Source organism: Bombus vosnesenskii, unplaced genomic scaffold, assembly GCF_011952255.1.
Source record: "Bombus vosnesenskii isolate JDL3184/JDL3185 unplaced genomic scaffold, Bvos_JDL3184-5_v1.1 scf7180000013272, whole genome shotgun sequence".
Classification (NCBI taxonomy): Eukaryota; Metazoa; Arthropoda; class Insecta; order Hymenoptera; family Apidae; genus Bombus; species Bombus vosnesenskii.
Window position 1 is genome coordinate 4,432,051 of NW_022882930.1, and position 10,919 is coordinate 4,442,969.

Sequence of the window (10,919 nt, forward strand, 5' to 3'; positions counted from 1 at the left end):
TCTTGCCGAATTTTAAGTTATGCAATTAGGAGGTATATATGCTTTGAAACTAGTTTAATATTCGCTTTTACTCTTTCCCATGCTAAACTTTGTCTAGAAGTTATGTAATTCTTGGTATTGAGTTTTCATAGTAGACTGCCATGTAATATTTAATAGGTTTGCCCCCTTTCTTTGATGAGTTCAGTGTCTTTAGTTAGTTTACTTGAATGTTTCTTTTCCTTATACTTTTTTCCTTTAAATACCACGCTTTGACAATGAAACGTTTCCGCGAAACGATAAAGCAAATGATCATAGGTATTTCCATATCTGTTTCTAATAATGGGGTGAAGAAACATTAATGCTAGTCCTCTAATAATAATTGGTACTGTTTTGCAGCAGCCGTGATTAGAAAGGGAAATCCTCGAAGGTGACCACGATTAAAATAATCGTTTGAATAAATTAAAACTAACAACAAAAACAGAAACATTTCTTATTCAGAATTCAAGGCGACGAGGATCGATTCCATTTATAAGCGAGGTACACTTCGATCGAATTGACGATGCAATGCGTATTTCCCCTGCACCGATTTTGCAATTTTTCTGTCCTCCGTTTGTCACATGGATAATAATAGTTTCCGGCATGAAAATCCCGAGGATATGATTAAAAAGATCATGCGGAAAGATTAATATTCTTAGTGCAGCACGGATTAAAGGATAGACATGATCTCCACGAGTTGGATATTCTTCTTGGTTGTGACCATCAGCTCTAACAGTGTTCAGCAGCCGATATTCTTCAAAAATCCTTTCAAAGGACTGAATGGTATTGTTCCGAGGACTAACGCGTACATCAGAAACGAGATTAGAGCCGTTTATTACTATGATCAAACTGTGGCGGTGGTCGATCTCGGAACAAACAACGAACTACATAATTGCAATCTGATCGAAGTATAGTAAGTGTCTTCAATTAGTTTTAGAGCAATGTTTATGCATGAATAAGAAATTAGATCGGTATCTTTAGCGAGCAAGAAGAGGCTAATGAAGTTTTAAGAAATCTGTCGTCAACTGCAGTCCCACAGCTGGTATCCTTCGAACAAATGACGAAGCTCATGCAACAGTGCGAGTTATTGGACAAAATCCAGCACGATACGTTATCCACTGAGATGTCCCACACTGAGAACAAAGGTAGTCATGGTGTGGGTAGCGTGTTGTCTCTTCTCTCAGGCATCTTGCCAGGTAAATTTTTATAATTACTAGTTATTTTGTATGGTATTTGTAATTCACATCTGCTGAGGTAAACTTCAACGGTGTCGTCGTTGGTAGGTACAAAATGGTGCGGCACCGGAGACATCGCTGAGAACTACCACGATTTAGGTCATGAAGCTCAAATTGATAGGTCAGTGCGAATATATTATGATTATCAGAGCTACGAAAAGATTACGGTTGATTAAACGACAAAGATTTTAACATATTTTATTTTTCTAGATGTTGTCGCAGTCATGATCTTTGCCCTGTAAAAATCCGAGCTCAACAAACGCGATACAATCTCACCAATTATTCTATATATACCAAGTAAGAAAATATTATAAGTTTTCATTTATGCATTCGTATAATTGTTTTGTGTAATAATAATCGTATACTAATCGTTACAATTCGTAGAACTGTTTATGATCATTGGTGCTTGACGTGAATTTTGTTCTTACCTTTGTAGATCGCACTGTGTGTGTGATGAGGCGCTGTATCATTGTTTGAAAGCTACAACGAATCCGACAGCGCAAGTAATGGGTCGTATATACTTTAATGTAATAAAAGTACCTTGCATCGAGGATGTATCGGAGGATACTTTGGAGAAACATACATCGATAAGAATAGGACGACGATTTATTCCTGTTCAAATGAGTTATTAAAACGAATGCAGTATTGCAAAGTGTTACCAACAATTTTCATATTTTTATACTGTCGTTAATATAAAGTGTGCAATTGGGAAGGAAGATTTACTGTTGTATAAATATTATACATATGTAAATATAATAATTATAAAGCTTACGCGATTCCGGCTCGATTAGTTGAATCAGTACCTATTGATCCTGCTGAGTTGTAGATAAAATTGCTTGTTTCAAAAATGACAACCGAGGAACAATGTTTTGTATCATTTCCTTAATGTCAAAAGAATTGTGATTATAAAGATTACCTGTAAAAAGTATTTATTTTTGTCTGTATTTACAAAATTACTATCTTTATAATGTAACAATAAAGTATTTCTCATTACCTATTAACCATAATGTTTCTTTTCTGATATGTATATATTGGCATGAAAGCAATCTATTGATCAATATCTCTAAATCTGATTGGGAATATTTTGGATTTTCTAATAGCAATTTTGCTAATTGTCCCGATGTCTCTTGCACAGTATTGGCCAATATTCTTATACATGCTGTAATCTAAAATAAAGAAGAACTTTAATATCATAAATCAAGTATAAATATATGTTAATATTAATGGAGTCGTGTGCTCACAAATAGAAAGTTGTTTGTATTATTTTCATACAAATAATCCACTATCAAAGGTACTACATCATATAAAGAGGAGTTACAAGATTGTTGCGAAGATAATAAAGCTAGCAACCAAATAAGGTATGGATCTTCAAATGAAAGAGTTCTTCTTATAGTAGCATTAGCAAGTTCAATCATCTCATTATCTCTAAAAGCATTTGTACAATTAGTGAAATATTTTTAAAGAGTTTTAAAATAATTAAGTAAGAAGGATAGTTATTACTGGATGTATATAGAACCAATATGCACATAATGCATGGCTGTATAGGCTACTGAAGGCACGATCATATTATCACAGTTATGCATCAGGGATATAATATATTTTAAGCAATCTTGGGCATGGAAAATTTCAAATGCTTTACTGCTTCCCGAAATCAGATTTCCCATCGTCCATATACAAACTTCCTAATGAGAAAACATATCATTAACTTTATTAGTATAAAGTGTATAGCATTAATTAGTATAGTGATAGCATTATGATCATTTTATAACTTACCAATAGAGGATAGTTTAAGGTATCTAATTCTGTAATAAGATATGGTCCAATGCTTTTAGTTAATGCAGTACATGCCTTAGTATTTCCAAGTGCTATATTACAAGAACAGCTAGCAGCACATAACTGCAATGCATTATTATTACTAGATAAATCACGTACCAAGGCAAATAAGATATTGTTCACTTTTAAAAAAGAATTAACATTGTCCTCGCTCTAACAAAGAATGAAAAGTCATGTTAATATACTTATTAACTACAATGCATTTGATATATATGTATCTTTATATTATAACCTGAATGAGAGCGTTTTGCAGTTGACCATACTCTTCGATGGATAATGTTCTCTTTTTAAGAGCTTTTGCCTTTTCAACGACGAACTCTGTTGTAAATGACGAATTTGTCATACGGTTTCCTAAAGCCACACGATTTTTGTTCCATGTTTCCGTACGATTTTTCTCCCTTTCCGTGTGAACCAATTCTCTTACACTTTCCCTAATAACCTCGACAGTATCTTCTTTAGTTGATTCTTCTATCTCCATCTTCTTTATAATTATTTGAATAACTATAAAAAATTATGCGAACAATAATTATAAAAATTAATTTACAGAGAATCGGTTTTAACAGCGGTGCTTCATTGTACGATGTTTATAAAGTGTTGATATTTAAACGTGACCAATCAGAAGATCGCAATCAGCTGATCGAAGTCATATATATATATATATATATATATATATATATATATATATGTCGGAGATGAAAGGACATCGGAGCCTTTCTTTTGGAATGTTTGGGAAGGTCCCCAATACTTTAGTCCAGACTTTTTATTATAGCTGTACTTAAATAATAAAACTGAGAAATAGTTTATGATTTAATCCGAGTATGGGGGTCCAAGATTTATAACAGTGGGCTTGGGCTCGAAGTAACATAACGGGTCGCTAAACGTAGCCGCGATCACGGGAAGGACATGTACCTAACAGAGGTATGGGGTAATTACATAGCTCTCCTTAAAAACAAAGATTGACCCGAGGGGTACAGTGAGGTACGGAAAGCAGTCCACTTGGACTGAGTTTCAGTCAGATAAGTTCTACTTGCACTGGGGACACGAAGTACGTTGAGACACACCCGAATCGTGGATCGGTAAGTTGAGTTCGACTTAGGCTGTGACAGAAATCGCATTCATCATCCCGTTGACCGTGGATTCGTTATCGAACCTAAATTCATTTTCATCAACATCTCGATTATCTCATCACCGCTATTACTTGTTAAACTGTAGTAATTACATTTGTATCAGTAAGATATCATCTATAGTACATTACAACGATGGCCAATTCACAGGAAGATTCATTATACGCCCCTAACTCTAATGATAATCCGACATATATAACAAAATGTGTAGTTTCATTCATTATTCCTTTTAAAAATCCTCCAATTGTTTCACAATGCGACTCGAAAACATAAAGTTATGTTTGGCATGTTCGATAGATGATACAATTATTAAAAAAACTATAAATGGCTAATTTCAATTCTATTTCATAATATTGAAGAATGATGCTTTATTGATATTTAAGAATGTTAAAGAATGAAGTTTAAAAGTCGTTCGAGACAAGGTCGTTAACCAGCCCAGTATCCTCATCCTCATCTTTGTCTTCTTGAATTCGATAAATCGATAGAATATTATATATAGCATTCGGAAACGTGGCTGCAGGACCAAGTACGTGTAAACGTATGTCACACTTTTCCAGCATATATTTCCACTTTAATTCGGTACGTTGAGGAAGTATCATTCCCTAAAAAGATTTACAAAAGGATAGTTATATTGAAATCTAATTATCGTATAATAATATAATTTTATAATTTTAAATATAATTTAACAAACCTGAAACTCATTAGCTGTGCAACCAAGAACACGTTCAGCCGCATCTCCGGACAATCGACAGCCAATAAGATAACCTGTGTTATCTTTTAAATTGACTTTTAAATTGAGGCTTATCGTGTTTAGAGGCACGCGAGTTCCATTGCCTGATGGACATTCGAGATTCATACACGAATCCCGATTATCATCAATGACTTTCTTACATAAGGCGCTAAGAGAGACAAGGAATTGTAAAGCTACTATGTTAAAAAATATTGATTACTGAGGGAAAAGAAAATAAATTAACCATCTAATCGATAGTATTCCAGGGCTTAAGGTCTCCACATTTATATCCATTACATATGCCTTTAAAATCGTAGCGAATTGAACCCTTTCTCCTTGTTTCGGTTTTTTATTCAGTTTTTCAGAAATTTCTCTTATGGTCATTACATTTGTGATTGTATCAGCTGTGGAAATGGATTTTGGGTAATATTAATTCAAGCTTTGTATACAATTACAAGTACATGAAACGATACAAATCACATGTAAATGAACAAATTTATAGGATGTGAATAATTGTTCTTACGATTTGGTGTAGCGAAATTTCCAGACATAATATCATTATCATAACACTGCACTGTGTTTCTTATGGCTGTGCATTGCGGTATATCAGGATTCTCGGTGATCATTGTTTTTCTAGCTGTGAATATACATACATATAGGTGATATCATATGGAAACTTTCCCTGCTACTTTGACTTTTTGAATTACAACCTATAGATAAAAGAGTTTTTTTCTTGAAATTATCGTACGCGATACGAGCATCCACGAGGAGAAGCACACTACGTTTTGGTTCCCATAACGCAGCTCTTTCGATCCATTCATTTTCCCAAAGTACTAAGGACGCTACTTTGTCCGTTGAACCGTCTACTGCCTCAAAGTTACGAAACTTTATACTCTTTCCGTCGCGTGTTACTGCGTTTCGAATATCACTGACCTATCAAATATGAAATTTACATTATCCTTCAATTAAGAAAATAATATAGAAATTTAAATTTCAAAATATATTTTCTATCTGGATTATTAGAATTAAATATATTTGTGTTGCAAAAATTATGCAAAGGAAAGGAAATTTCTTTGTAGCAGATATAAATATAAAATGAAAATTTCATCGATATCCTCCGATGATTTCTAAATTTAAAGCATACAAAAGTAACAGCTACTATGGTGTCGACATATTGATCGCGTAGCGCATCCAAGTTTTCAAAAATGCTTTTCAGAGTTCGCAGGCCAGTCAGCTTCTTAATCGGGAGCATCAGCAAAGGTTCATATTCTGCGCGTGTTGGTGCGTCATGAATTTGCACTAGCGAGTTGCCCTCGTTCACCGTTAGACTGCACGAGCTGGACACCCACGGTACAAACGCCTCGTTCCTGTCCTCTGAACGCCGCTCCAACACTTTTGGATTTATAACTTCCACTGTAAGTTAGATTTAAATATGTATAACTTAATTGAATATACATAAATTGACTAACTAAAAAAAAGAGAGTGGTGGAAGATTATAAAAATAGAAATAGATAGGGGAGGAAACAGTTATTTTGTGGCATAAGGATTTATTTAGCTTAAATTTGAATTCAAACTTAAATATTCAAAATTAGATTCAAATTCGAATATTTAAATTTAAAAAATCCAAATATTCTTTACATTCAAATTCAAATATTCAAATTCAAGTTCAAGAACAAATACAAGATAAGTGCAAATTCAAGTACAAGTACAAGCTCAAGCTCAAGCTCAAGCTCAGGCTCAAGCAACATTTCAAATACAAATGTTGTGCAAGTAATGCATCATTAATCATTAATTATTCACAAACCTACGCTCCCAATATGAAAAGTGGAAGTTAATCTTCTAACAAATAGGGTACTGCCCCATACAGTTACATTTATAGAATCTTCTTTTGAATCGCGTAACGTAAACGTCCATACACCTCGATCACCGTTGTTAACTAAAATTAAAATTTTATTAATCTATCCATACATAAATCGCAAAAGTACTCTCCACGCAAATTTGTTGAGTTTGTTTTTCTAAACTCAATTTAAGTAAAAAATAAAATTCATACATCTCGTACGTGTAGCATCGATCGTTTTCATGTTAAAACTGTTTACAATTATGCCGATTACAAACGCATTTTGCATTCCAGGACGCAAAGATTTTAATGCATGTTTACACACGCCCGACATTATTGATGTTTTTAATTGTGATAATAACTTTATTAAATTGAAACCTTTCTCTGTTCTTAACACTTTGCTTCTGAAACAAACGTAAAATAATTTTTGGCGCTGTTGTTACCAACTATATTTAAATTCAAAATATCAATTAATTGAAAATCGAATCTAACCTAATTATTATCTACTTAATCTAGTTATTTATCTCTCTAGTGTATAATTATCTATTTTAGAAGACAGAATATTTTTTATTAGAATTATTAACGTAAATTATAATATTTAAATATTATTTATTAGAAGAAAAATTATTAGCCAATTACAACAAGGCAGATTTCGAAACATCATTATGAACTAGGCTTAAAATAGATTATGTTCGAACGTTGGCAATCCTGTTGGCGATGATACTTGATTCACTTTCATTGACTTTAGTGACGTCGAATCGGCAGAGTGGGAGGTGATTTTTCGTGCGAAGTTCATGATTTAAGACATTTTCGAAACTGTTACGTGTCAGGATTCATCGAAAACCATGGCTGACAACGAACAGAAAGCGTTACAATTAATAGCCGAGGCCGAGAAGAAGCTAGCATCTTCCAAGAGCTTCCTGGGTTCTCTATTTGGGTACGTTTACTACATCGATTTACTTGAACTCGTCCGCCACTAAATTTCCAATCTCGATTCGCATTATTTATTTACTTCGAGTTACAATGAAGATGAACATTATGCCTTTCTTCTTTACAAAAACATTGTTCTTTTATGATACATTTCTTTCGATTGTTCAATAAATTGTTCATTTCTATGCATTTGCATGTGTATATCACTATGCGTAGCAATTTCACTGCCGATATAGTGTGTCAAAACTAAATTATGGTGCAGCATAAGAAATATTAAAATCATGAAAGCATGTAATTTTTGCACGTTGTTTTACTCCGATGTGTCTATTTTCTTTATTTTTATCTTTTATTTTATTTTTTATTGTCTTTTACCTTTTAATATGTAACAATATTTGTTACTAGATGACTCATGGTGCAATAATTATGTCTTGTATACGAGGTGAAATCGAGTAATTTTGAGATACAAATAAATTTCGTTGATATTAAATTTTAATTGTTGAGACATTTAATATTCTCATTATAGTGGATCATCGAAGGTTGAAGAAGCTGTAGAATGTTACCAACGTGCTGCAAACTTGTTCAAGATGGCAAAGAATTGGAGTTCAGCAGGGAGTACATTCTATGAAGCAGCAGAATTGCATGCCAAGGCTGGTAGTCGTCACGATGCAGCTACCAATTATGTAGATGCTGCTAATTCCTTCAAGAAATCTGATATAAATGGTACAGTGATAATAACTTTCAACGCTTGCATCTGTAACCAAGGAGTATGAAATCCAATAATAAATTGATTGCATGTATTTATAGAGGCAATTAGTTGCCTGTTAAAGGCTATTGAAATTTACACCGACATGGGTCGGTTCACGATGGCAGCCAAGCATCATCAAAGTATAGCTGAGATGTATGAAAGCGAAGCCATGGATCTTGAGAGAGCAGTTCATCATTATGAGCAAGCCGCTGACTACTTTCGTGGAGAGGAGAGCAATTCCTCTGCCAATAAATGTCTTTTGAAAGTTGCACAGTATGCTGCTCAGCTTGAAAATTATGAAAAGGCTATACAAATTTATGAACAGGTAATGTTCCTCTAATAATAATCGGAATTGTGATAAAAAAAGAAGGGATTATAAAGCTTTGTTTTATTTTATTCTACAGGTTGCATCTGCATCTTTAGAAAGTTCTCTATTAAAATACAGTGCGAAGGAATACTTTTTCCGGGCGGCACTGTGTCACTTGTGCGTTGATACATTGAACGCGCAACACGCGATTGAACGTTATCAGGAACAATATCCTGCATTCCAGGATTCTAGAGAGTACAAATTGATAAAGGTACGAAATATATTCTGTTATTTATACTCTGTTAAGTAAATATCATAAAATCTTCCTTGTTTAAAAGAAACTCGATATTATACTCTGATATGGTAGATGTTTTAATCTTTATTTCAGACACTAATAGAACACATCGAAGACGAAAACCTCGAAGGTTTTACAGAAGCGGTAAAGGAATACGATTCAATTTCGCGATTGGATCAATGGTACACGACAGTATTATTACGTATTAAAAAGCAAGTTGACGTTAATCCAAATCTACGCTGATCGGTTGTTCCTACTTTGCGCTATTTCCTGTCGATGATATTATTAATCCAACTCTATATGTATTCTTTTTTAAATCATATCCTGCTTTCAGTGGAACTTGTAAAGTAGTTTCGTTTTTATATCCAAATATATTTTTCATAACATCTCCTTGCTCTCTTGGCAACTGTTACATGTTTCATCACTTAAGTTATCACGTTACTAATAGAATATTGTCATGAAAAGAGTATAAACGAAAAAGAGAAAGTGAACTTCAAATATTCTATGGACATTAATAGTTCATTTACGATGCCGATATACAAGGCATACAATTAAATATATAAATACATAGTATCGGAACTTTGTTGGCATTATCATACCTATAAATACATAAATAGCTTGCCAAAAAGTCACAGCTTGTACAACTTCATTTTACCGCCTGCGATTGCGATGAATTATTAGGACGAAAACGATTGTTTTCCATGAGTTTAGTCGTTTTAGTAGAATAATGTGGTGCAGTTTTATATATATATATAATATTTTTGAGCGGTTATTGATATTTATTATTAGTAATTTGGAATAATTATTAACAATAACAAATAAGATTTTGTAGTTACAAAAAAAAGTTATAACTTATGTTTCGCCTGGAATTGTTAAAACAAAACGATAGATTGTCAGTTGTTATCTTTACACTGCCAGAGTGTCAAAATAATGAATATGGTGTGCATATTATCTTCTTATGGATTTAATGTATTTTACGTTAGTATCAAATTTTCTTTTTCTTTCTTGATTTTCGCAGAATTTTATTTAGTCTGAAACTTTAAGTGTATGTATATAGTATGGTTATGATATTTTAATAATTTTTAAAATGGATGGAACATATAATTCATAATGTTGGAAAATGATCATGACATGCATTTAAGTGTAAATATAGTTGTTTCTTCTCTTTTTTTTCTTTTCTTCCTTTTTGGTTAAGATCGATATTTGTTGGTACTTTCTTATCGTTGAAAACTAATTTTGTCAATGTATATTTGTACTTAGAGATATGTAGATTCGAAATAGCTGGTACTAGTGATTAAAAAAAGCGATTATCATTGTAAAAATTTTTAATTTATTTCACCATTAATTTATTGTTATTTAATCAATTGTACGTCGGGAATTTACTACAGCATTTCATATTTAAAACAAGTTACATATATAAATATTCTATTGTTAAGTAGGAATAGAAAATAAATACTTCTGCATGCACAGAAAGTAACGAAGCGTGCACTTCATAAATATTACTAAAAAAAGAAATGCAACTTTCGATGCACGTAATTAATGCTACATTATCTTTTTCGAATTGTATAAGAAAATTCATTGAATAAAAAAAAATTTATTTATTCTTTGTACACATTTATCTATATATACATACATACATATATATATATTAGTTTAACAGTTGTAATTATTAATCGATAGATAATGAATAACATATTCATATGATCATGATATGTTTCTCTAAAATCTGAGAGTTAATTAATGGCGCCCAGATTTTCTATTATATTCTACGTATTGTAATATTAAACTGCGTATATTAGATGCGTTCTTTCGAAAACTCTAAAAGTAAATACAACTAAACTTAAGCAAGTCATTTTATCCAATGTGTT

General features: G+C 32.5%; 4 protein-coding genes across 4 annotated transcripts; 2 read left to right on the forward strand and 2 right to left on the reverse strand.

Annotated features, from left to right (window-relative positions):
- Positions 1-666: 666 nt before the first annotated feature.
- On the forward strand, positions 667-2,251 carry LOC117231176. Its single transcript, XM_033489334.1, has 5 exons — positions 667-928; positions 997-1,211; positions 1,299-1,371; positions 1,461-1,547; positions 1,687-2,251. The coding sequence occupies exons 1-5, from the start codon at positions 699-701 to the stop codon at positions 1,880-1,882; spliced, it is 801 nt and encodes a 266-aa protein (XP_033345225.1). The 5' UTR covers positions 667-698; the 3' UTR covers positions 1,883-2,251.
- On the reverse strand, positions 1,423-3,561 carry LOC117231175. Its single transcript, XM_033489333.1, has 7 exons — positions 3,316-3,561; positions 3,024-3,236; positions 2,751-2,932; positions 2,492-2,675; positions 2,245-2,416; positions 2,023-2,166; positions 1,423-1,862 (listed from the first exon to the last, which is right to left on the reverse strand). The coding sequence occupies exons 1-6, from the start codon at positions 3,559-3,561 to the stop codon at positions 2,054-2,056; spliced, it is 1,110 nt and encodes a 369-aa protein (XP_033345224.1). The 3' UTR covers positions 1,423-1,862; positions 2,023-2,053.
- A 949-nt stretch (positions 3,562-4,510) lies between these two features.
- Positions 4,511-7,390, reverse strand: LOC117231354 (meiosis-specific with OB domain-containing protein). The gene is made up of 8 exons (XM_033489740.1): positions 6,988-7,390; positions 6,742-6,873; positions 6,082-6,350; positions 5,648-5,870; positions 5,461-5,574; positions 5,182-5,341; positions 4,899-5,106; positions 4,511-4,809 (listed from the first exon to the last, which is right to left on the reverse strand). The coding sequence occupies exons 1-8, from the start codon at positions 7,106-7,108 to the stop codon at positions 4,609-4,611; spliced, it is 1,428 nt and encodes a 475-aa protein (XP_033345631.1). The 5' UTR covers positions 7,109-7,390; the 3' UTR covers positions 4,511-4,608.
- On the forward strand, positions 6,215-9,727 carry LOC117231351 (alpha-soluble NSF attachment protein). Its single transcript, XM_033489737.1, has 6 exons — positions 6,215-6,352; positions 7,523-7,711; positions 8,228-8,424; positions 8,509-8,774; positions 8,854-9,027; positions 9,145-9,727. Exons 2-6 carry the CDS (start codon positions 7,620-7,622, stop codon positions 9,292-9,294), a joined length of 879 nt encoding a protein of 292 aa, XP_033345628.1. The 5' UTR covers positions 6,215-6,352; positions 7,523-7,619; the 3' UTR covers positions 9,295-9,727.
- Positions 9,728-10,919: the final 1,192 nt, after the last annotated feature.